Here is a 27344-nt window from a genome sequence, read left to right as displayed (position 1 = left end):
CCAGAGTTCAAGGATCATTTGGACAACACTCTCAGGCACATGGTGTGATTTTGGGGTTGTCTTGTGGAGGGCCAGGAGTTGGACTCAATGGTTCTTGTGGGTCCCTTCCAACTCAGATATTCTACGATTCTCACAGAGCCTCTGAAACTGCAATTGCCAAAACTTTCCAGTGCTGACTGGAACAACACCGGCAGCTTGAAAGCAACATGTTAAAGATGTGGAGACTGATTGTGAGTGGCTTTGACATGAAGGCAAGAAATCGTGGCTTTTAGCAATGCACAAGTGTTGGAGGCCACAGGGGGACAGAGAGGGAGGCACAGCCAAATCAATATGCAATGGAAAGGGCCCCTGCCTGAGTCTGCTGGGACAGGTTGCTTTTTGTTCTCAAGACTTGCCAAGGCTTCTCTGCATTTTCAAAGAGCCCAGCTGTTATTTTCACATATACCTTATTTTGCCCTCAGGCTTGCACAGTTTCCCCACAAAATTTACCCTTAATTCACCTTGCTCCGCCTCTTCTCTAAATGTCAGTGACTACTAAAGGAGATTTTTGTGATCAAATCATAAATCAATAAGGCTGCAGCTGTACAAGGACATGGGAGATGCCTGTTCTCAGCCACTGAAACTGCAGGTATGCACTTCATTGCATCCACATCATTAAGTCCCCTCACCCTCTGAACAGGGTGGCTGCATCAAAACTGCTTTTAGAAAACATGTGAACTCTCAAACTCCATCAATAACTGAGCAAGAACTGGCTAATCTGGGTCAAAAGTATGCCAGGATATGCTTTAACAATTTAGAAGTATATAGAGCCAGCTCCTGTGTCCTTGGTATATTTAGTTTACTAGTGGAGAAATTATCTAGAAATTTTCCATCGGCATTTATAAACCCTGAATTGGATCCATGGGGTTTTTTACACATTTCTTCTGTTCAGCTGTGGTACAACAAAATCCTATATATGGTCTGCTGCTGGAGGAGCAAGGAAATAACAAATGGGAAATAATTGAGAGGAGAGCACTGAAGTGACTAAAAAGCAAGAGAGACTGACTTGTGAAGAGGAGGATAACTGTGAGCATCCGAGGAGTTTAAAAGCCAAAGGGGAAGAAGAATTATTTGCAGGGTCCAGTAGAGTTTCACTGGGTGTAAAAAGCTGAGAATGAGAAAGGGATCTTTAGCAGGAGCAGAGGGAAGCATTTCATCAACACCGCAGCCTGCTGGACCGTGAAATAGTCTCCCGAAATAAATGGTGGTAGTCCTGCAGCTCAGGTCAGTTTAAATTAGAGTGGGCAGGATACTGGAGCGGATTCTTCAGGGAACAACTCAATACCAAGTCCCAGGGATGGCCGTGTCAACCACTCAGGCAGCTCTGCTGCTCATGATAATTAGGCTCCACCACACTGCCAGGAGAAGATGCTGCTTTTGACACTCGTTCACTGACGGTGCTTGTCATGATATTGTGTTATTTATACATTACCCTGAGTCAAAAAGTCTCTGTGAAGAGGCAGGCAGAGCCCTCATAAGTCAAAGCCCTGGACTATTGAAGTTGATGAAAGGTATAAAACAGCTTGCACTAAACCTTCTAAACTGCAAGATTTTGCCAAAAATACCCCTCAGCAAGAAATGCTACATGGTAATGAGTGAACAAGGAACATGTCTGAACTAACAAACATACTCTGGCAGACTCTGTGGGGCTTTTTGTTGTTGTTGTTGTTGTTTTATTTTTATTGTATTTCATTTTCTGTCTGCTTACAAATGCTTGAGTGACAGGCGTGGAGGCTGCCATCTATCACTGCTCTTCAAAACAGAGAGGGAAGAAACATCAACATTCCTCAACAGCGACCCAGAGGGAACAACCTCTCCTAAAAATAAAAGAATTTTCCTCACACCTGTTGCCACAACCTATCCATCTCTCCTTCTCTTTTGCCAAGAGAAGCATCAACTGAAATGTAGCTCTGTTGATGTGCTTTGCTTTCTTTGGGGTATCATAGAATTGTAGAATGGTTTAGGTTGGAAGGGACCTTAAAGATCATCCAGTTACAACCCCCTGTCATGGACGGGACACCTTCCACTAGACCAGATTGCTTCCCACTCTTCATGGTACGAGAATTCCCACTGCTGTGTGAGCAGCCTGGGAAACACAGGGATGGAAAACTGCTATGAGAAGGGAAAGAGGGTTGTGGAGGAGATGGGATGACCTGCTGGTGACTCCAAACAAATGATGGTGTGGAAGGGGTTTTTCTTATCTTCCTTCCTCATCACCTCTAGAGAAGCTGTCTGCATTGGGAGGATCACTGGAGGCTTTCTGCATCAATACAGCATTTAGCATCTTTCCTATAGGTCTTCCAGACACCAGCTGAAATTCTGTGAAGTTCTCCATTCAATACTTACCCATTTCTTCTCAAACTTTTATCACCTCCCATTTTTCACATGACCACAGGTGGAAATGAAAGGCATGGGATGCTAAATTATATATATTTGCTGTGACAGAGCCTGTGCCAGCACTGAGCACTGACAATGCACATTACAGTTCAGCTCATGTATTTCTGATGGCACATTTTACAGTGCTATATATAAAGTTGTTATGGCATCTATTATTCACTGCCAATACAGTTCAAGTTAAAATAGGTTTTATATAACAGTTCAAAGCAATATTTTAAGAAATAACACTTGTGTCAAGGCTGCTGTGTCCTACCAGATTTTGACATTTCCAAGCAATAAAGATCTTTATCCAAAATGTAAGGTTTTGGCGAGACATCTCCCTAGCAGACTTCTCTGGTTTTAATCTGCAAGCAATAGCAAAACTAGCACATTTAAATAAAATGAACAGCCAGCTGAACTTTTGACATGGCTGTTATCTGTCTAGGTGGAAACTGTGAACACTGCAAAGTGCCTCGAGGGATGTCCATGACAGAGAACAATGTCCCATTAACCTGAACCTCTGAAGAGACACTGGAGATGTGGAAAACACACAAGTGGGAAAAAGTAATTGGAACATTAAGAAAATGTCTATTATGGGCATGATTTTATATCTGGTTTTCAGGACACAAGACGGGAAGAGAATTTATCCGCTCGTTTCTTTAGCAATCAAAAAGGTTTTATACCTGTTCTTTCCAAAAGGGCAAATTCAATGGCTCTTAAGAAAAAAAAAAAAGCCACATGAGCTGCACCATGAGCTCCCCCAAAGTTGTGTGTAATCAGCGTGGCCCAGAATTTATGATGTTCCATCAATGATCTGTGATCTCTTCTGTGCTGCTCAAGATCTACATGTTCCCGGTGCTGGATATGCAGCAACACAAAAATCCCAGTGAGAGCAATCTACTTGCATAAGACAAGTTCTGCCCAGCTCTATTCTTCATTCTGGTCCCCAAGGAACAACGGAGAACAAGTGCCATACATCAGTTTGGCAATAAATTTAGTTTATTAGTTGTGTTTGACAGTTAAGAATAATGTTTCATTTTAACCTTCTTGGTTACTCAGTGGTTTTGAAAGCATGTTGGGGAAAAGTTGTTATGGTGACTATGAGCTCAGTGAATCCCTTCTCTGTGTACCCACAACTTCTGCTGAAAACAGGGAAGCTTTAATGTGCTAGATGAGTCCTTTCACAAGAAATATGTTCATGTGGGTCAACAAACAGAAAAACAAAACACAGTGAAAATTATTTAAAAAGCACCATCTGCTTATTCAAATGCAGCTGGGGAGAGGTACAATGCAGTCCAAAAATCCTCATTTTCATTACATTTCTTTCAAAAGTGTATGTTAAATAAAATAACATCAGTCCTAAATGTTTTCCTCCTGAAGAAAAATGTTTAAGCTACATTTGAAATAATGCTTGTGGAATGCAGCCCTCCTCACAGGATGAACATGGATCTTGGAGAGCAAAGCAAAATGGATACAGCATATTGGGGAAAAAAAACAGGTAAAAGTGCACACATTCTTAGGAAGCAAAAACCTAAACAATAATAACTGCCTAAATTGACTAAATCATGAATTGCATATACTGAATAAGTTATTCAGAGGTAAATTCATATTGGAAAGGTATCCAGGATCAAATCAATAGATACAAAATCTGCACAATACACAAGTGTGGTATTTTTTTAAGAGTTATTTGGGACAGTGACTGGATTCACTTAACCCCCCTCAATTACCCCACCATGGCCATGTGGTCCAGTGCAGCCTAATGCAGAGATATCAGCTTGTGGCACAGAAATGGGATTTAACCAGAAAATAAAGATCTCTCTGAGGAGACACCTCCTGGTTTTCCAAAGATGCTGAGCTTGAGGCTGTCTTAGGGTTGCTCAATCCCCAAAGCCTAATGGGCAAACACTAAATGTGGGGTTTTTTTGTTTTCTGGGGAGGACAGGGGCGACCTAAAGACAGGAAGAAAAAGGCACTGACTATATTTCAAACAAAAGGGTCACAGAATCACAGAATCACAGAATGGGTGAGGTTGAAAGGGACCACAGTGAGTCATCTGGTGCAACCTCCCTGCTCAAGCAGGGTCATCCCAGAGCACATGGCATAGAGATGTGTCCAGACTGTTCTGGAATATCTCTAGTGAGCTGGAGTTGTGGTCCACAACATCATTTCAGAAGTGCATTTGCTACCAACTTTCTTGAACATCAAAGTGCAGGAACAACTCAAAATATGCATTTTCTTGCCACAAAGTTCCCTCCAGTTTGTCCTGGTGGGTGCAATGAGATCCCTCAAGTATGAAGAGCCAATTCACACCCAAAGATCCTCCGTGTGAGCATATTCTTTAACAATTTCATTCCTAGTAATGGACACAAGCCCACAAAGCTCATTCATCTCTGTTCAGAGAACCATAACAGAAATTAGACACACACTAACCTCGACCCCCTCCTGTAAAACTGTCAAAATTTCTTACTTAGGGAGTTGAATCAGATTTATCCATCACTGTTTGCAAGCAGAGGTCACAGCCTCAGAGCTCCACTCTACAGCAGGAATGTTTGTCCCCTTTTTGCTCTGTTAACTCAATCACAATTCCTGCTGTACCGCAACCAAAATCTATTCTGATAAAATTAGCACAACACAATTAAAGGACAAAGTATAGTCTTTAATTAAATGTTCTGATTATTCTGAAGCTCTCTTTCTTTTTTTTTTCCGGTTCATCTTGAGTTTAGGCTTGTAAAAGCATAAAAATTAGAAAGATTTAGCATGTTCTTGTTTTGCCCATTTATCGCTTAAATTTAAGTAATAAGAGTTTCCCAAAAGCATAAAAAGAGAAGTATAAAAAGAAAAATGTGGGATGTTTAACTTATTCAGGCTTCTTTTTGTTTCTTTTATTTCACATTTTTACAGCATCTTGAAAAAAAAAAGGGAATAAAAATAGTATGTCTTCTTTTAACTACATCAAGAACGTCCAAATACTTTGATACAGCAAAATATTTGAAATAATTTGAAAAGGTTAACAAGTTATTTCCTTTTTTCTACCTATTATTCTCTCTCATGGTAAAGCTGAATATTTTCTGTCTCTGACAAATTCCAGTTTCAAGTTTGTGTGCACCAAGAAAAGTTGATTTGCTGCAGAATCCAGCTTAAACTCCCTCACTACAGATCTGCCATGGGAGACTCACTGAAAAGAACCCAATCATTAGCCCATGAACATCAATTAAGTCCTGTAATTTCCATCACTAGTCATATGGATTTCTAAGTCTTCCTTCTGTCACCCATTTCCATTTTTAGAAGCACTTGATAATCTCTCCCATTTTTAGTGACGCTGCACTGGCAGCAATGGAAATCCGCATTTCCTTCAGGAACAGCACAAGGAATCTGCAATTCCTGCTCACAAACCCATGATGGGAGAAGGTCACTGACCTCAATCTGCTGAATGGCCTCTTCTCGCTGCCGAATGGCCTCCAGATCCTCCTCCGTGATTTCCGAGAGCAAGGCTTGGTCCTGGCTCTGGTTCTGCCACGTGGCATCTCCCCCGTTAAAGATCTTCTCGTCATCAGGTAGGTCAGAGAAGGGGGTCTTGGGGCTCTGCTGAGATGGAAAGAAAGGAAAGGAAGTGTAAATGTCAACCAGTTTTGCCCGGTCTTAGTGTGGGAAAGGAAAATATTAATATATAATAGCTGGCAAAAAGGTGAAGAGGAGAAAAGTAAGTTCCATGAGAGGAAGCATTTCAAGTCTCAGAAGAAATGTTAGGACCTGAAGTCAGATCTCCTGAGCTGCTTTGGAGCCCCAGCAACCAACATCAATTTTCCAACACTTCTGACAGAACAAAACCTTAACGTGCGTCTAAAAAAGGACTCATTTACCTTGTCATATTTTCCTGCAAATTCTTCTGGACTTAATCACTTTCTCAGGCACATAGAAAGCCTCATAATTTGTCTTGAAGACTTTATGAACCAGCTTCCAACATTCAAAATAACAAAGGATCCAATCTTGTCCATTGATGAGATAAACAAAACAGCTCATAAAGGGGAAATCATCACAGGAATGTGGCTCAGAGTCATCAGCTCGAGTAACTCACAGGTTCTGGTGTTCACTCTATAGAGTAGACCTGATTTTGCTGACACATCAGATCCTAGATGTGGATCTCAGAACTTCAGTAATAAGTGCTGAAAAACAACTCTTCTCATTCCTGTTTGGGAATCCCACATTCCTTCTGGCATCACCTGTTGAACTGATCATCCTTGCTCCTCCCCAGACCTTTTAAGAGTCACTCAAGCAAGAATGCCTGCATAGAATCACAGAATTGATTGGAAGAATTGGGTTGGAAGGGACCTTGAAGCTCACCCAGTTCCAATCCCTGCCATAGGCAGGGACACCTTCCACTAGACCAGCTGCTCCAAGCCCCATCCAGCCTGGCCTTGAACACTTCTAAGGATGGGACACCAACAACTTCTCTGGGAAAACTGTTTCAGTGCCTCACCATCCTCTGAGTAATTAAATTCTTTCTAATATCTACTCTAAATCTCTTTTATTTTAAAATCATCCCCCCCATGTCCTATCACTATCTGCCCATGTAATAAGTCACTCTCCCTCTTTTTTTAAAAGCCCTCAAATTATTTTCTAAGCCCTCAGATACCAATTTTCTAGGTAGACAGATGTTCATACTACCTTTGAAAGCTGCATTTATATTCAGACCCAGATTTTAAAATGCTCAGGATCTAGTTGAATCTGCACTGCAGGAGAGGGCAAAGGTTTAACAAGGTCTTCTCTCTGCCTCTAGCTTCTGTGTTAGGTTCAGTCTAGACTAGACTAAGACAATGAACTGACACAAGGTTGGTTTGCAGGCTGAGCTCAAGTTCTAAGTTAATGACACTGAAGGCTCCAACCCTCCAACTTCATGAGTATTCCACTTTAGCAATGCCCGTGATCCTCTCATGTATTCTTGAACTGAGCTTTGACTCCTAACAAAAAGTTACAGTACAAAAGCAAACCAAGTGTTCTGATGCTCTGATGTTGAAAGAAGAAATGACAGTGGCCACAGCACATCCTTGACCTGAATGTCCCTGAAATCTCTGAAAGCCACAGGAGAAAACGAGCACAAGTACTCAGGGGGATGTTCAGTTCTACGTGAAGCACAAAAACTGGGGCTTTTCAACAAATCGTGCCTGAAAAATAAAGACCTTTGCTGTCTTGCTGTGAATAAATCTTCAAAAATATTAATTGCCCTGAATTCCCACCGAGTGAACAGGAAGTGAAGCCATAGGGCAGCTCGCTGGAAGGACATAGGACTGGAGAACTGGAAGGAATGGGAGGACTCGAGTGGAAATTGCAGTGGAAACAATGAGAAGTCATCAGGGCAAGAATGACAAACCGGACCACGTCTGCATGAGGGAAGCAGGGAAATGAGGGGAAAAAAAGTCACTTATAAGGTGTTTTACTTCTGGCTTTCTTGCTCAGAGATCTGCCTTACAGGAACTGTGGAGGAGGCATTGAGAGAATGAGTAATATTTAACACATAGAGACTCTGTGGCTGGCTAAACTTTGAAGAATATCAGGCATCTGTAAATTCTTATTTAACTCTCTAACTCTTCTTTAATTCTTTCAAAAGTGTACAATTTCTGTATTTAGAAAACCAAAGAATTTCTGTATTTGCCTAAACTTAGTCTTTGTCTTATTAAGTTAATTATTATTATTATCACCATACCTAGTTGGAGACAAGGATAATAACACAATGTGGTGAAGGGAGAGGGGTGGTGGAAGAAGTAGAGGGAAATAGAAAACTCAGCAGCAACCACTCAAGTATCATTCAAAATATGAACAGATGAAAATCTCTGACATTATTGTTTTACTCTTTCACCTTCTGCTTCTCAGGGATCTGTTATCTACTGAGAAAGGGTGCGTTACAGGAAGATAATCATCATTTAAAATTAGGTTAAAATTAATTTACACTTTAAAAGACATATTTTAATGGGATCAAGATACTCTGGGGGTGTTTTATTCACTAATTATTACGTGCCTTGGACACTAACTTCTCTGGTAGAGTGTTTCGGTGCCAAAAGCATATATTAATGGACTCCAGAAAAAAAATCCCTGGGGTATTCTAATGCTTCATTCATAGTGACAGAGGTGTCCTCTCATCTTCACCAGTGGGTTAACTAAGACAAGCAGAGGCAGCTCTGCAGCACATCACCAAGGAGGCTGGAAGAGCCCAAGTTTCTGACCTCTGAAAATGCAAGAAAAGTGCTCTAATGAAATTTGTCTACTCTGGTTACAGCAAGGACACTGAACCATGGACCTAAATGCACATGAATGGACATTTAAAACCATGCTTTGCTATGCAAAATGAATTTCAGTGGAAGATAACAAATTTACAAGTGTTCAGATGTCAAATGTTCTGATGTGGGAGCACAGGAATAACAGGAGAGCTAGAAATACAGCAAAGAACTCTTCAAATAATTATATTAGTCCATGGAATAGCACAGTTGTATCACAAATGTCCTTGATCTTGGCCTGTGTCAGCTCTCTTACTCATCCTCACTAATTGGTCCCGGTACCTGTAAATAGTATGTCCCCCCTCCAAATTATTCAGAGGTTGCAAGAGATGCTGCTCAGTGATCTCCTACAAAAAGCAGCTGTATCTGTGTTTAAATAGGTAATGGTCTAGACAAAGATCTTTTCCTCTAAACAAAGGAGTGACCTAAGTTAATTTCAGAGCTGCTGAAGGCAATGACATGAGCTTGTATCCTTAACATCTTCTCAAAACATCCAACAACAGCTGCTGAATAAGTAAAGCAGTAAACAACAGGATGAAGGGGGGGGCTGATATTTCCTTCCAGACATCAAAATGGTTCCATAATAATATTAAATACAGTCACCATGACCTGCTTTCAGGGTCTGTGTGCTGTGCTAACGAATTAAAAGTGATTTTATGTTGCCCATGGTACAGAGCCCCTCATTTCTGTGATAAAGTGAACGAATCCTAGATTTGAAAGTGTGAAGAAATCTAATCACTTCTAATACTTCTGACTAAAAGCTGCACATAGCTTGGCTTATCAGTGGTCTTCATTCCCTTCTGAGTTATGTTCATTGCCATGTCTGACAAAACACTTTATTTATAGCAAGGAAAGATCTGATGGAGGGCACTCACTGAGCCTCCACAGATAAAGTTCCCTTTGACAATGCACTGGAAGGGGCCATAATTCCCTGCACAGGCATTTCCACATTAAATTTGATTTAGTGCCAAATGTTATGCCCCGTGAATCTCTGTGCAATTTTCTGTTGGATTTCCTTTCATAAATTGTTAATTGGATGTGTTTGAAGTTGTTCTTTTGTTGAAATTTGCCTGTGGCAGATCTTTGTCAAGATGTATCTATAAACCAAGCCCTGCCTGTGAAAAAAATGATAGGGGAGAAAAAAGTTGAGTATATCTGATACACTCAGTAGTTCTTTTAAAATTAAATCCTCAGGACTGAGGGTCATACTATGCTGTTGTTCATCATATCTGAAAAATTATGCCCAGGCACAACATTTTTCCTGCTGGATAAAATCTTTCCACGAGGATAAAATCGTTGCTGCTTACAACTACATTTTTTTATCAGATTTATTCTACCAAGGGGGAGATGCTGTATGCAGCTGCTGATAGGAAAAAAGAAAAAAAAAATAAGAAGGAAAAAAAAAGGTTTTATCTGGAAGGTGACAACTTCTGCCAGGGTCTGTACTTTACCAGCAGTAAATGTTTGCATCAGAAGTTGCTTGTCTGAGACCCCTCCAAAAATAATCCCCTTCCAACCCTCTTCCTGCCTCTCTCCCCATTTGTATCTTAGGAGGGACAGAACATCACAAGTTTTCCAACCCGTGTCACATAAAATTACCAAGCAAGGGATCGCAATGACCTCTCTTCTAGCTTCCATATGGTCTTTATTCCACCCAGAAGCAGAAATCCAACGGGAACTCCACTAATATAACACCCACCAGCCTTCAAAGCTCATCTTCAGAGAGTCACAGGATCTCCTGTTGCAGAATGAGTGTCCTGGTGCCCCCTCAGCCCTGTAGCTCCCATTTACATCTCTAACTTTAACGATGCCATTTCTGATTGCCTGTTACAAGATTGTTCCCTTATCAGGAATTCAGGGCATGAAATGTTGACTGGAGATGGATAAGAAATGAGAAATGGCTCTTAGTGCCAGTGAAATGTTTAGTGATTCCAAAAGAAAATTTCTTTTCCAATCCTCATCAAAACCTGAAGATATAGAGAAAAATTACACAACAGAAAGAAATAGAGAGACAAACACACTCCCTCCAGCTCGGGTTACTACAAGACAGGTAATAAAGGTGAGAAATAAGATGGGCCTCTCACAGTGTCTCCAAAAAGAACCATAAGAGTTGATGGAAATAATCAAGATTTATTGAAACTGGAATTATAGACTCTGTTCACCAGGTGAATGACACAGCACAGAGAGAGGAGAATGAAGGGCTGAGGAAGACACTCACAAACTTCTACTTTCAACCTCAGCATGAAGGCAGTTGAGAAGGAGACTTGATTAAGCCTGAAATTAGGCAACATGATCCCATTTCTACACCATTTCCTTCCACTCCAAATTCAACCAGGAGCTGTGTCCGGGAGAAGAGAGTTTAATTTCTGACTGTGTGTGAAAACATGGGAAGAGGACACTAATACAGTATCTTAGGAGGGATGTGACAGAGCTGTTGGCACTGTCAAAGTGGGAAAGGAGAGCAAGAGGCTGGAGAGGAGCTCTGTGGAAAAGGGACCTGGTGGTCCTGGTCGATGGTAAGGTAAATTTGAGTCAGCAGTCTCCGACCCGGACTGAAAAACTAATTCCAGAGAATAAGAAGGAACACAAGTTTTTTTCCTAACTCCTACTCCATCCACATGGTCATTCCAAGCACTTGCAGCATCACCAGGCTGTCAGACCCTGGAGACTGCCTTTGATATTCACAGTTCACAAATTCCTTGTCACCTCCAAGTTTATAAGAGCACAGGTAAAAGTAGCCTCACTTGTCTAAGCTAATTTTGTACTCCAGACTGCAGGTTGTTCCAAGGAAATCTTCTGCAACCATGAAAACAGGGTATTTTAGAGCTCTTCTATGACTCAGGGAGTAAAGCAGGGAGGGTTGCTCTATCTTCTCCAGTCTCCAGAAGCTTTCTGCACCTCTAGCAGGGATATGGGCAGCTCCAGCAGCAATCAACACACCTCCCACAGCTCCTGCAAACCATCACATCTCCTTGGGTAACATTTTGGCTCCGGCTTTCAAACAAAATGCAAATGCAGAGATGTTTATCTCTTGCTTTATAGTACATATAGACATATAAACAGCCAGGCAACACTTTATGAGGGTATCCTATTCTCCCCAGCATCCAGGCTTGGAGATTCACATTTTATTGCCTGTAGAATAATGAGGCTGGAGTGTGTGCATTAAAGATCAATAAAACACTGTACATGGAGGAGCAGGGTGCAGAACACGGCTGGAGTTACTCTGCCTGACACATTTTTAATCTCGGGTTGGCACTCCAAGCTGTCTGGGGCAAAGCTGGCACAGAGCATCCAGTTTGGCCTGACTACCCACAAAATACAGCCAGGTTAAGACGACAGATAAATCGGATTAGATGATCTTTCCCAAACCATCCTTCCAAAACAACTAACCTTGCAGGCTCAATGAGATTTAGAGCTGCATCACGCCAAGCAAAAGCCCAAAGCAATTACAGGTAGAAAGGCCTCAGGCAGGCGCAGAACAAGCAGCCTGGGACTTCTAAATCTTTTAGAGGAGTGAAATAGCGATATTACAACTTTGCATTATCTTTCACACAGAAGATCACAGCAGTGATTGGTAATCTGAGTTCTGTTGTCTTAGGAGAGGAGCTTCCCACAACGACTGGGAAAGAAATGCATCACAGGGAATCACAAATTAACCACTGCCTGCTCTTCCCTTTCACTCAAAAATGATTGAATTTAAAATTACCATAAGAAGGACAACTTTAAAGTGGGATACGTTGGCTCCTTCCTGCATCACTGACACAGGCAAACATAGAAATGCATTCAGCATTTTCTTCAACTTATGCAAATTTGATTACTCTGCTCCAGTGTAGCATGAGAAAAACCAGGATGGGGAAATTAGCACGAAGGGAGGGGTTGAAGTGCGTTTTTATTTAAATTAGCTAGAATCCCTCATGTGTTTCTGTCTTTACTCTTGATCAAGGTGTTTATTTTTGAATGACGTGAACGTGAAATTGAGCAAGAAAATCACCATTTCTACCATTTTCCTACTACAGGATCTGCAAGAGATTACTATTTAAGGGAAAATGTAGTGACAGAAACTATTTTGCTGGTTCTCTTTGCAGCATTTTTAAATTTAATCCTTCAGGTCTCTGCAGTCACGAGGACTAAGAAAATCTATTCAGCTTCCTGGAACTGGAAGAGACTCTGTAACAGAGTCCTCAGTTCATACCTCCTACCGTTTTCTTCTTCTTTAATTTTCCTTCAAGACTTTATTACTTCACCAAATTCATTCTGAGCAATCCTGACCTCATCACCCAAGGCTGCTTGAGTTCAGAGTCGATCTTACTGTACTCAGGGAGAGAGAATTAAATGACCTGTCTGTGGTAGATGAAGAAAAAAGAAAATAAGCCAGGGGCCTGAGGTTTAGCTCTCTGATAACAGATGTGCTTTCAAGAAGCACAGCATATTTCCACCCCACGGTGAAGACCAAATTTGGAAGGAATGCCCTCCCTACCAGGCCTAGATGGTGGGGCTGACACTCATATTTTGTTCATGGAGATCATCAACTTTTAGGTCAAACTTCAGTTGATCCTGAGGGCTGTATTTTGCCATGTATTTTCACCCTGAATTACTGAAAGAAGATGGAGCTTTCCCTGCTCCTATTTCCATCCTTCTCCTTCTTTTCCTCTTGGTTTGGAAACATTATCTACCACCCAAATAGATGATCCCATGGTGATGTGAGTGGAGCAAAAGAGCACCAGTGAAGTGAGGTATAAATTTCCCCTCTCTATAATCTGACAACCTTTTCTTTTCAAACCCGTTTCACTGAATGACTTCAGCCTGATTCCACATGGCTACACCCACCCTTCCCAAAGCCAACTGCCTGGGCTATCACTCCCTTCAGGTGACACCTCCACACATGCAGAGCAAGTGGATAAACATTCCTTTAAGATTGTCAGGAAGGAGAGCGTTCACTGGTGTTTTTACAGCATTCCTAAAGCTGTTCCTGCCCTTTCCTGGCTGTCTGTGCGATATTCTCATAATTCTCTGTCTCTGCACAGCTCTGCTGCTGGCACCACGTTTTGGCTGGTGGTGCTGTCTGGGTGTGCTGTGCATTGTCCCTGGATCCTGCTGAGATGGAGAACCCTCCCCTGCTCAGCTCTCTCTCTGAACAGCTGAAGCCCCAGCATTTGTGTCAATGGACCGTGCTTGACAGAGCTCACAGACACATCAAGGCTGTCTAGAAAGGCCCGTGTTGTCTCTGCCTCCCAACATATGTGCTGCACAGCTGCTGAGCAGGTTCCTGCTAGAAAGGCAAACAAGAGGGAGAATGAGTCACTGGTTCACCCTTTAACACCCACCTAGTACAAAAAAAAAAATAAAGTGAGATGTCCTTTTTCTCTGCTCACATGGAGTCAAGAGCCAAATTCAGCTTGATTTCCTGCAGCAGAGACAACCCCTAGCACGGGCACAGTGCCATTCTGGAGCAGTGGAAAAGTAGGAAGATGTTGGAAATAAAAAGTATGTCTTTTTCTTTCAAGGAATAGACTGCTTTTGTATTTTGTATTTTGCCTTTGAAGTACTCAATCATTTTTTTTAGAAACATGGCTGACTCCCACAAAACTTCATCAATATCAATCTTATCATCTCTTTTTGTCCCTGGTCTTTAGCAGGGTTCCAGTGGACAGCTCAGCATGCAAGGAAATATTCAGAGCCTGAGACTGAGGAACACTCTCATGTAGTGACTCTCTATAAAGTATCTGCCCATTTTACAGCCCCAGCACTGTCTGCATTCAGAATGTTTCAGTTACTGCCCAAAAGCCTGACCCCAAATTAAGACAAAAATCAGAGGCATGTTGTCACCACACAGCTGGAAGATGGTGGTGGGTGGTCAGTTGATGACAACAGGGATGAGGAGACAAGACAAGGTTCCTGCCTCTTTGTGAGAGTGGGGTCCACCTTTATGGGAGAGGAGGAGAAAAGTGGGAGCTGAGCTTTGAGTGGCAGGATGGGACAACACCCGGTCATCCCACTACAACCTTTAGCACCATCCACAAAAGAGCCTCATTATGAATAATCATGGAATCACAGAATGCTTTGGGTTGGAAGGCATCTTAAAGATCATCTCATTCCAACCCCCCTGCCATGGGCAGGGACACCTTCCACTATCCCAGGTTGCTCAGAGCCCCATCCAACACGGCCCTGAACACTTCCAGGGATGGGGCATCCACATCTTCTCTAGGCAATATGTGCCAGGGCCTCACCACCAATAAATACATTTAATTATATTAAATAATTTATTCCTAACATCTAATCTAGACCTTCCCTCCTTAAGCTTAAAGACATTCCCCCTTGTCCTGTCACTCCATGCCCTTGTCCAAAGTCCCTTTTCAGCTCTCTTGGAGCCCCTTTAGGCACTGGAAGATGCTGGAAGGTCTCACCAGAGCCTTCTCTTCTCCAGGATGAACAGCCCCAGCTCTCCCAGCCCATCTCCAGAGCAGAGGTCTTCCAGCCCTGTGATCAACTTAGTGGCCTCCCCTGAACTTGTTCCAACACATTATTGTCCTTGCGTTGAAGCCCCAGAGCTGGATGCAGCACTGTAGGTGGGGTCTCACAAGGGCAGAGTTGAGGGAGAGTTGGGAATACTGAACAGAGAAAACCCCAAGATGATGCAGCACAGGCCTGATTAGATCTACACTGGGATAACAGCAATCCCTCTGCAGGAAAACACAACCTATTTTCACCTGCAGGCTGTTTTCAGCAGACTCCTGTTATCCAGCAGATTTCAACATAAGGCAGAAATAGACTGGCCAGGGAAGTGTTGGAATCACCATGCCTGGAAATGTTCAAAAACTGTGTAGATGTGGTGCTTGGAGACATGGTTTAGTGGTGGAATTGGCAGTGCTGGGTTAACAGCAAACTTGATGATCTCAAGACATTTTTTCCGGCCTTAATGATTCTGTGATTCTATGAAAAGTTCACGCATCTTTAATGCCATTTAAATCCTTTTTCCTTTTTTTTTTCTAATTTACCTGTGATTTCACTACAATAAAGCCTATTGATCCATCCCTGACTGCAGGCAGCAGCTTGTTAGGTTTTACACTAATACTATACACAAACCCTTAATTGTTTTTCATCAGAACATTTTCGGTTTTAATTAGAAAACAAACATAGGCAATAAAAATGGTAAAAGGATACAAAATGACAGATGCCTGCAGTGAAACAGGAGACATCAATTCAATCAAAATTAAAGTATTGAAAATCTTATTAGGGCTATCTATCAGCACTGCTGTACAACTGTCGTGGATCAGGGAAACGGTCTGTGGTAACCTCTGGGAAATCCATTGACAAGGACCAGAAGCACTTAAAGGGCTTGTCCTGCCCAGTGACTATTCCTCCTACCTGTCCTAGACATGTCCTGTCCCCTCCAGGCAGAAGAGGGTGATTGTTCTTTCTGCTGACAATCCCCCCTAACTCAGTCTAATCTCCCAACCTGTAAACAACCTTAAAATATAAGTTCAACTGAAGGGAATTAAATGCTTGCCCTGATTTCTGTGTGCTGTGACAGCAAGGACTGACATGGATCAGAGGACATTGGAAATATTTAACAAGTAGTCAACTTTATTTGGAGGTTGTGAGCTTCAATCTCAAGAAAAATGAAGAGTGACAACTAGAATTTCAAGTCAAATCAAGTCAGGATATTTACTGGTTTAAAGAAAAACACAAAACCAGCAGAAATAAAATTATGTTCTTACCCAAGAATAGTGATACAGTTATTACAGATCTAGGCAATGTCTCCAGGAAGACAAACTAAAGATATTAGGGAAATTTAGACACAGATGTGTATTTGATACCAAACTGCCTGCAAAGTGAAATAATGAAAATAGAAAGTGTAAGCGTGGCTACAGGGAACAAAATCTTGCTCCTGAGCTTGTTTGTCCAGGGAGAATGAAATAGGAAGAATTTGGCAGTTTGCTAATTCATCCTGCATGAGTTCTTTATAGGGCAAGATGAAGTGAATCTAACCTTCCAAAGGGTGACAAGAAATAGGAATTGCCAGGAAGGAAAGCAGTGCAGAGCAGCTTTATTGCCCTCATGTGCTCCGTGCTGTCTCTGTGATATACGTTCACAGGGATGTTCACCTCTCCTCAGCTCAGGCACTCAATCCCACACCCCCTCATTAACACACAGGCTCCATGAAGGCTTTCATAAGGATGGAAAAGCTCCCTAAAATGTTTCCAGAGTAAAACATTCAGGGAAAGGATTAAGATAAAAAAAAACGCTGGAAGGTTTTCAGCTCAGCGCCTCTGGAACGTGACATGTAACAAAATTGTCCATAATCTGTGCATTTTTCCAGTTAATATCAGGACAATGTCTTAACTGTGTCAGAGGCAGGAGAGGCCACAGATAAACATTCAGATAATTCCTACCACGGATTTTTATAGCACTATTATTATTATTTATTTTACTTCTGTTTTAACTGTGCTATTGACTTTCCAAACTGATGGGGCATTAACCATCCACACAACTGTTCTTTATTAGTTTTAGCACTTAACCTACATGTTCCTTTCCTACCATCAGGCCTTTCTGGCTTCTATCATTTAACTTCGTGAATAATTCACCTGGTCTTCATTTGTATTTTCACCTTGAAAGTATTTATAGACTGCAATCATGTCTCTATTGATACTTTCTTCAAGACTATTTAATTTAGCTCCCTCATTTTCTCATCTGATGTTTATAGACTATATACCTCATGTTATTTTACTTGCCCTGTGCGTGTTCTTTTTTATTCTCTCTGTATATACCAATACCCTTCCCAAGCCATAAACTCCAAGACTTCATTGCTTGTGCCATAAAAATATATTTCTGTTAGAAACTTTCACCCAAACACAGGAGAAATTTTGTCACGTGTTAGAGTCTACTCTGAAAACTGCTATATGGGGCTTTGATTGGTTGACTTGTTGCATCCTGATAAATTTTCCTATTTGACTGAGTCTCAAAGAACTGCAATCGGATCATTTTCCACTCCTACAGTAATAAAGAAGTAATGAACTTATTCTGAAAGGCTTGGACACACTCACTGAATTAAAATCATATTTCACTCCCCGAAATAGAACTTTGTTTCCAAACATACATTGGAAGAGGATTCTTTTTGTGGAAAGATGACAATTTGCCATTATTCCATTGAAGGTTGGTTTGCATACAGTGGTGCACAGTGTTTTCTAGGATATAAACCCCTCTCTGCCCAAGGAGCCATGAATTCTGCAGGGAGAAAGGGGTCACAACAAACCACAGGAAGGGTGACTGCTGGGAATTTATTTCCTTCTGCTTCCTCTCTACTCAAAACAGCAAGGAGAGCTTCTCCAGCAGGTAATTCAACCCAATAAAGTTATGCCCTTCATTTAGTTTTTTGCCTTTTCTCCACTGCATTTCTAAGGAGCTTTAAACTGCCACTAGAGCCAAGGAGCTCTATCCTGTTAACAGTGTTCCCTGAAGTCAGCTGCCAGTTTGTCCCAGCAGATATCAAGTGTCGTTCAGAGAAAGAGGGATAAATTAGGCAGATACTGGCTCAGGACTGGTGGTATTGACACGTAAGTGGGATCTCTCTTAACACCCATTTGAGATGTTTGCACAGTAGATATCTTCGTTTGGATTGATCAGCCAAGTTGAACTGCCAGAAATCCACCTCTCCAAGCTTTACATAGCTGCAGTGGAAGCACTGACCTCCAAGCTGCTTATTAAGACTCCCGTTATAATCAATGGAGCTGTGGTCAATAAAGCCAATGGAGATAAGAGCCCTGTTCTGCAGATTAAAAAGATTGACAGCTACTTAACATGAGATTGTGTTGTAGACTAGAAAGAGAGCCTCGAATGTCAGGCTCAGAAGTAGAGACCTACACTACTTATGCCCAGGTGTGGCCAAGGGAGACTATGGGGAAAAAAAAAGTACAACCAACAAAAATAATACAAAAAAAACACCAAACCCCCCACAGGCTATTTTTTTTTCCCCCAGAGAACATTTATCCTACTTAGCTCAGCTGAGTACACTAAGATGTGTTTATTTCTCTCAACTACCTGTAGAAAGAGTCTTCAGACACAGAAATCTACACATGGAATAATTAACAGAAATTACCTTGGCATGCATAGTTTGAGTTCCCACTTGATTTATCAGTCACTGGATGAGGACAATGAGGCAAGACTAGAACCTGACTCCTGGATTCCTTCTTCATGGAGAAATCCTGTTTCTCCCCACATGGCACATGCAAGACTAGCAAACATATTTGCAGTTCTCTGGTCAGTGTAATAAGTGACAAAAACACCTCTTTTTTACTGATGTGCAGTTTGTTTATTGATGCTTCACACGGGATGACCTTCTGTCTCATCCCATGAAATGCTGAATTTCTTTTGACAAGCTTCCTTCAGCTGGTGAGATCTGGAGGCAACCAGCAACTCCCTCACACACCAGGTCTTTAATAGACTTGATAACAGCACAAGCATATGAAGTGATCTAAGCTATATATCCACACTGTATGAGATCACACTGCATCAAAACTTTGATAGATGCCTCTGCTGTTTGCTCATCCTTAAGGAGCAATGACCTGAACATTAGCATGTCTAGTAAATTGTTCTAATGTGTGGTGAAAGGGGACTAATGGATACAGTAATTGATTGTTTGATGGATAGCTGGGGAGCCCTTTGATTATGAGTTTTTGCTACGGTCCAAGACATTTTCATTCTCCAGTTAACCCAGAGCTGATTGCTTGCATGAATTATCTCCTTCTCTGACTGCAAATATCAGTCACTTAATAAATATTTCATTAGAAACAAACCAGTGGTGGGGAGAGAGGAGACAGCAGATGCTCAGTGCTGTGCCTTTTGAAGATGTTACAGAGTCTACAGAACAGACGTGGAGATTATCCATGAAATGTGCTCGGGTCAGACAAGAGGTCTTTGCTTCTCCAGGATTTGGAAGAAGCAAAAAGAAGCCTGAAGGTCAATTTAAATCAGTCAAGGGAGGCTCCATATGGACCAAGAAGGATGTACTGAAGCCACTGTGTAAAGCTTGTTTTCCTCACAAATCCCACCTTCCTCTCTCCCAAGCTCCAGGTTGAGCTTTCATGTCACAAGGAGGGACCCTGACCAAGAAATAAAATATCAGCAGGAAAGCACTTATAATTCCTGGGATTTAGTCGCTGGTGGTTGAGTTTTGATCCTAGTGAAGGTTATGGCAAAACTTTTATGAATATTAATAGGGGTTTTTTGATCCTTTATCTTCCCATGATGACTCTTCAAAAGTTACTTCCACCTTTATTTAGCTTTATGATATTTAATTATTCAGTGGCTCCTGTACTGAACCTCTTTGTCTCATTTAACCTGGCTACTTTTCAGCATGACACTGTACTTTTGAGTTAGGAAGGATGCTACTCTTCTCTCCTAAAGGACAGTGTGGAAACCAGGCAGAAAGAGATTTTTTTCTCACCATTAAAACTCCCAAATTTTCAAATGTTCATATTTTAAAAGTTTCAAATACAAAGAACAATATTTGCTGAGAACACTGCCTTTCCACAGGCTCCACCGAGGCGAGGAACTTCACAAACTAAGCTTGAGTTACAAGTAGTTTTCTACAACATGGGGTCACTACACTAGCAAATCCCAATTTGCCTCAGCACCACACACTTAATATGCTGAAAACTGCTGCAGTTTTAAAATCCTCCTTCATTGAGAAATTGTTGATGAGCAAAATACGTAATGTTCCCTATTACCCTCCACCTTGTGTACGTCCCCTGGGCATTGAGACACTCTTATCTTGTTTTCCTAGCTGCTCCTCAGGCATATTTATATTGTTAGTCTCACAATAGGTATCATTATGTCAATAAGCAGAATTTAAATATTAATCCTTATGGTTATGGGCAGAAATGTAAGTGATCATATCACAAGCTATAAAAGGGCTACCTGTCACAATGAAATGGCTTTAGTGCTGTTTGCTCTCAATTCTTTGTCGAGAACTCAACAGAGGGGAATGTCACGAAGAAAATATGGGGGGAAATGACAGTCAGTGACAGAGGAAGAGGGACAAGCAACCAAATGAGAGCAGAGACCAGCAGGAGAACACAAAAGATGCTCAGAAAGGGGACAATAGGACAAAGAGTAAAAAAAGCATGGAAGTGAACTGAAAGGAAGCCAAAGGCAGATCCAGGTTGCTTCCAAAATGCACAGATCTCCCACTCAGGTGTGACAAGATAGGGCCCTCTGAAGATCTTCTCCATATGGACTGAAGCCCTCAGTAGTGCTGATATATTTCAGAAGGAAGGACAGGAGAAGGAGGCAGAGAATCTTTCCAAACCCATCCATTATGGAAGCCTGTGCATTGTGCATTGCCGTTGTCGCTCCTTCATTGCCATACACAAAGCAAGTACTGGGGAGCAGAAAATCCTATTTAGAGACAAAAATCTCTCTCTTCTCTTGGAAAAGTGTTTGCTGCTAATTTCTGAAAGTAAACCAACATTCTGCCCACATTCTGGAAAAGCAACTTTCTTGCCACGGGGAACTTCTAATAAGAGAGATAAAAATGGTTAAAGAAAAGGCATTGGGAAGAAAACTCTTTTTTGAGATAAATACTAAACTCTGTACTTATCTGAGATTAAACTGAGTGAGGAAATTTTCCATCCCAAACTGTGGAAGGTGACTGAGTCCACGACAGTACTGCATATTTTATCATAATCTTTAGGCTGAACACCGACTTTCTCCATGGGAAGCTCTCCATGAACCACTGACACTGCCTGCTGAGGGAGGTGACACTTCCCATCAGCAGAGGAGCATTGATCAGGCTCAGCATTTTAAAGTCCCCGATGAGTTTACACCACCTTTTCTGCTGGACTCTTTCTGTTTGCTTGCACTGCCCTTGCTGTTTCCCCCGCTGCTGCTCAGCTCAAACACAGCTGTGCTAATACAGCAAAGCCACACAGCTTATCCGTACTTCTGTTATCTATTTTCAGGTCTCATTTGGCAAACTGAGGGGGGTGAGACCAGTGTGAGCATAACTGAGAGACAAGCCCTTGAGGGATGTCCTGGGCCAGTCTTCCAAGGACACTGATATGGGGTTTAGTTTTGTCAGAATCACAGAATCATTTCAGTTGGAAAAGACCTCCAAGACCATCGAGTCCAACTTTTGACCAATCACCATCTTGTCAACTAGACCAGAGCACTGAGTACCATGTTCAGTCACTTCTTGGACACCTCTAGGGATGGTGACTCCACTGGGCAGTTCATTCCAATGCTTAACCACTCTTTCCATGAAGAAACTCTTCCTGAAGTCCAACCTGAACCTCCCCTGGCACAGCTTGAGGCCATTTCCTCTTGTCCTGTCACTGGTGTCCTAGGAGAAAGGACTGACCTCCACCTGGCTACACCCTCCTTTCAGGTGGTTGTAGAACATGAGAAGGACTCCCTTGAGCCTCCTTTTCTCCAGCTTGAGCTCCCCCAGCTCCTTCAGCTGCTCCTCATCAGACTTGTGCTCCAGCCCCTTCCCCAGCTCTGTTGCCTTTCTCTGGACAGGGTCCAGCTCCTCAATGTCTTTCTTGTCATGAAGGGCCCAAAACTGAACCCAGGATTTGAGGTGTGGCTTCACCAGTGCCCAGAACAGAGGAGCAATCACTGCCCTGGTCAAAAAAACCCACAAAAACCACAACCAAACAACCTACACTTGGCTGTGTTTTCAAAACGTTTTGAGCATTGCAGTCATCCTGAAGTCCCAGGAATTTTTCCAAGAGAAGTCAAACTAGCTCAGTTGTCCTGGATAAGTGTCATCACCAATAACTCCACCCTGCCAACCAAAACATGTGTATTGGATTGTAGTGAGGATGGGGGTATTCTTTTCCCCCAGCCTCACCCTGTCATGTAGTGACAGTGCCCATTCCCACACTCCTCAGAAGAAGTTGACTTTCTCAGAAAGAAATTTGAGCCTTTCCACCCTGACTTATTAAAATATGCCTGGTAGGTCTCACGAGTAACGTACCTACACAAAGAGATCTCAGAAAACGTACAGATTGTGCAGGAACATAAATTTTGACTGAATAAGTGATGAATAGAATGCAGAGCAACATCCTCAGATTTTGGGCAAAGAATGTAAAATCATTCAGTGGTGTTTGCGAAACATGTCAGGCTCTGTCAGGAAGAAGGGTTATAAATAAATGTGAGGTAGATACTTTAATAATGCTATTTCATATACATGCAATAATGAACTTTAATTATTTCTTTGGGTTTCTTTCTCCTTTAACTGTAGCAGATGAGTCAAGCCCAGATGTGTAATGAAACTGCTACTAACATCACAGCATTTTCTTTAGAGGTGGCTGAAAGAGCTCTATGGATCAGCTGTCAAATCATTCCTCCTCCTGTGGGGTTTCCTTCATGCATCTCACCCAGAATTTAATTCCTCCACATATGGCAGGAGTGAATCATAGTGCAAGGAATTTTCTTGATGGAAAGGATTTTGCAGACAAGCAAAATGTCTTCTCACATCACTTGTCCTGAAATGAAGCCAAAGTCATCTTTACCACACACAGTGGAGCAACGTGCCAAGAGGAACCAGTTGCCATGGTATGTAGGGAAGTTCATCCATAACTTTGCATTCTGAAACTATGAAAGCTAATTTAGAGCTTATCTGTAACCTTATCCCCAAATATTTGCGGCAGGGAACGAGGAGATTGATTTGTTTCCTGCTGCGATGCTGGGAATTAACAGAGGATATCAAAAGGAAAGCTCTGAGGTGTTAAATGCAGTGATGTGGATAAATATGAAATACCTCACTCATTCCTTGGCTTTTCAGTTGAAACTCAGGGAAATGAAGAGAGAAATCCAGCACATCACTCCTTTTGCAAAATGAGTTCCTGTCAGTCTGCAATGACTACATGACTTTCACGAAGAGGAAGTCATATGTTGGGAATCTCATTGAAATATTTTCATTCTTCCTTCCATCTTTAGTGCTCTGGAAGAAAGGCCAATGACAACACAACCCTGGTGAAAGGAACAGGATATTCTTCAAATCCCAACTCCATGAAGACACCATGGCCCGGTTCCTCTACTCTCATAGACAGGAGACTTCAGACTCACTGAGGGGCTACCCAAAAGAATTTGACTTAATTTGTCAGTTCTACTCTGAATCCCATACCTAATATTGCATGCTAAACAGTGGATAAACAATCCCATGAAACACATCAATGCTGCAGACTCTTTTCATGTAAAAAGTTCTTGCATTTGACAGCTACTCAACCTATTCCTCTTTATAAACACACCCAGACTCACCAATCTCCATTTCCTTTTGAAAATCAAGAAAAACAGAACAGAACAGAACAAACAAAAAAACTCCCCAAGACAGAACAAAGCAGATAACCCATGGCATGGGTTACTCTGGGAACAAACACTTTGTCTTTACAATAGTGACAAAGGCAAACCTACTGAGCCCAGTATAACTTGCTGCACAACCTACAGTCTCCATCCTGCCTCTGCCTTTGCTGTAAAATGGTGTATTGGGTTTGCATGGAACAGTTTTGGTAGCAAGGGGTTCCAGGGGTGGCTGCTGAGAGAAGCTGCCAGAAGTTTCCCCCATGCCTGACGGAGCCCATGTCTGACAGTGGCTCCAAGACAGACCCAGCACCAGCCAAGGCTGAGCCCACCAGTGACAGTGGCAGCACCTCTGGGACAACGTATTTAAGAAAGGGGAGCAGAGATCCACCTGCAGCCCATGGAGGAGCCCATGACAGAGCAGGGGGATGCCCAAAGGAGGCTGTGACCCCGTGGGAAGCCCAAACTGGAACAGGTTTTCTGGCAGGACTTGTGACCCTGCGGGGGACCCGTGCTGGAACAGCCTGCTCCTGAAGGAAGGTACCCCATGGGATGGACCCACACTGGAGCAGGGGAAGAGTGTAAGGAGGAAGGAACATCAGAGACAACTTGTGATGAACTGATTACAGGCCCCATTTCTCATCCCCCTGCAATGCTTGGGGGAGTGGGTAGAGAATTCAGGAGTGAAGTTGAGCTCAGGAAGAAGGAAGAGGTGGGAGAAAGATGTTCTAAGATTTGGTTTTATTTCTTATTATCCTACTCTGATTTGATTAGTAATAAATTAAAGTAATTTTCCCAAGTCGAGTCTGTTTTGCCCGTGACAGTAATTGCTGGGTGATCTCTCCCTGTCCTTGTCTTGACCCACAAGGCTTTCATTATATTTTCTCTCCCCTGTCCAGCTGAGAGGAGAGACAGAGCAGCTTTAGTGGCAACCAGGGTCACCCCAACACAAAGGGGGATGGGTTCTTTCCCTTACAGAGTTGAAATATCTCAGTTTGCAAAATGTTGGTGATCTGCAGGGACATCTACTAACATTCAGCATTAGGAGGTTTCCCAACTCATTTCTTATTTCATATCAAATCTTCCATACAATCATCAGTTCATAAAGAAAGAAGCCTAATAAAGCAGTTCCAAAAATAGCCCACAAAGCTCCAAACCACACTTTTTAGAACCTGTGGTGGCCAATTTATATTCTGCAATGTTTTCTGGCCGTTCACACCTTACTTAGAAAGGGAAAAAGCACCACTGGTGAGCTGTGAGATTCAAGAGGGCAAAAGGGGAGAGTCAAGAAGGCAAAAGGGTGATTAAAGGGATTTTGAGCGAACTCGGGTGTCTACAAGGGGTCAATGCCTGTAGCCTTAGAAGTAACAAGCAGCACTAGGAGGAGAAAAAGGTTACATAATGTTGGATATTATCAAGCTCAAAATAAAACACATCTCAAAATAAGCAGGCTTGTTGTAGGACAAGAACACAAATGACATCCCACATGCAAAGGACGCATCTTTGTAAAATGGGGGATGTGAGGGACAAAACATATAAAAACAAAATTAAAAAAATCACACACCAAAGTTTTTGAAACAAAAAATATGGTTATCTGAAAATAAAAAGTCCTTTCTCTCCTTTACTTTTCTGCCAAACACTTCCTTGTGCCCCATTTTTTCCCACTCTGAGACTGGCAGCTCTGACCATGCAGGCAGGTGCCCAGCAGGTGAACACCATTTGATATCACCAGTACCTGTTCTCACACAGATGGTCTGAGGTTTCCTGCTAATTTAAATAATTTTGAACCTTTTAAACTCCTAAATAGCAGATTAGCAGCACCCCAGGCTGCAGCAGGGATATGTCATCCTCTGCCACGTGTCAGATACACACTCATGGCCCTGTCAGACTTAAGCAAGATGCACTGATGGGTAAGACCTCCATCTACCTTTGGGGTTCCAAAATTATGTGAAGTTGGTAGACAGAGAATCCACACAGTTCTGTAGACTCTACTAAAGATGAGACTGAAAAGTGGTAAATTCCCCGATGCTTCCCAGGAGATGTGACCTAAAGTTCAAATTTCTCCTCCTTAGGAACCTGAGAAGTTATATACATATATATAAACACAAATCATTAATATTATACTTATTTAAAGTCTATTTAATATCTATGTTCTCCTCAGTACAAAGAGGGGACATGGAACAGGTTTCCACAACAGAGTAAGGGACTCAGTTTTCCACAGAATGAAACATCCAGTTTTACCCTGACTCTCCGCAGGGTTTCTCCTCATCTCCATGATTCATCAAGGCTTCTCTGACACTGTTTTCATCTGAGCACTATAAAACAAGGCTCCTGTATTCTATGCCAGCAGATGGCACTACAAAATGTGCAGCATCCACAGCTTCCCTCACCCCACCCCCAGCCACTACTGTAAAAGGTGGTTTTTTTCTGTGCCTGGCTCTTCAGCAGTGCTTTTAATCATGTTTAAATACAGGGGTCAACGAAGTAGCTCCCACCATAGGGCCATCAAACTTCCCAGGGCTCAGCTTCCAGAAGAGGTCACTATGTCCTGCCGCACATAAAAGCCACATTCCCATTCTCTTTCCTTAAATCATCTCACCAATTACAAACTGCTGGGCACAGAAAGGGAGAAAACACCTTCCTCACTCACCAGAAATCAGTTCTGATTGCAAGCAGATGCTTTGATCTTTTTTATTTTTGTTTACTGGGTGGTGTTTTTTTTAGAGCAATCATCTGTGATTCTCAGCATGTTACTTCTGAGCTCTTCATGCAAATATAGCCCCATGCAGAAAGGGGAAGGGGAAAGGAAAGGGGAAAAAGGAAGGGGAAAGGAAAGGGGAAAATCCTTCTTAAAGTTAAAAACACTGTAGTTCAAGAGACTCAGTTGTGTCAAGTGTAATATTGAGTTAAGGTTCTGGGAAGCATCTCAATAGTTTTATCACCACTCAGGAGCTTCACAGGCTGAGCGAAGGTAGAAAATAAAATACTGAATCTTTTAATTTCATCCAAGTGAGGTGTGCAAACCACAGCTCACAACAAATCCAGGGCTTGCACAGATTGGAAGCAGGATTTTCAGCTCTCCCTCACGGAAAACTGGGTTCATGGAAATAAACATTTTTGTCCCATTTTCATTCAGTTTCTCCATATGTCCATTACAGGTTATGCCATTACATGATCTCTGTGCCAAGGAGGACGTTGGGAACCTCCTGTCTGTGGTGTGAGTTTGGCTTTGGGAAGTTGCATAAACAGGGGCAGAAGATCAACTTTCATTTCCTATGAGGTAAAAACTTCCTTGCTCTACCATTCCCAGCTCCCTTCCAGCATCTGGAGAAGAAAAGTACTGAAGTGGAGCACCAA

At 42.1% G+C, this 27344-nt stretch overlaps 1 protein-coding gene across 4 annotated transcripts in view; it reads right to left on the bottom strand.

Moving 5' to 3' along the window:
* TSNARE1 (t-SNARE domain containing 1) overlaps positions 1-27344 on the bottom strand; it is a 477763-nt gene that overhangs the window by 220136 nt on the left and 230283 nt on the right. For 3 of the 4 annotated variants that reach the window (XM_027698547.1, XM_027698548.1, XM_027698549.1), the window contains one exon: positions 5833-6000. In XM_027698547.1, the coding sequence (XP_027554348.1) occupies positions 5833-6000 (168 nt within the window). The remainder of the gene's footprint in view (positions 1-5832; positions 6001-27344) is intronic. The other variant, XM_027698550.1, reaches the window with a different exon arrangement.

This window comes from Neopelma chrysocephalum, unplaced genomic scaffold (assembly GCF_003984885.1).
Source record: "Neopelma chrysocephalum unplaced genomic scaffold, ASM398488v2 Primary Assembly neopelma1_129, whole genome shotgun sequence".
In the NCBI taxonomy this organism is placed as follows: domain Eukaryota; kingdom Metazoa; phylum Chordata; class Aves; order Passeriformes; family Pipridae; genus Neopelma; species Neopelma chrysocephalum.
This window is presented reverse-complemented; position numbering and strand designations above follow the sequence as displayed.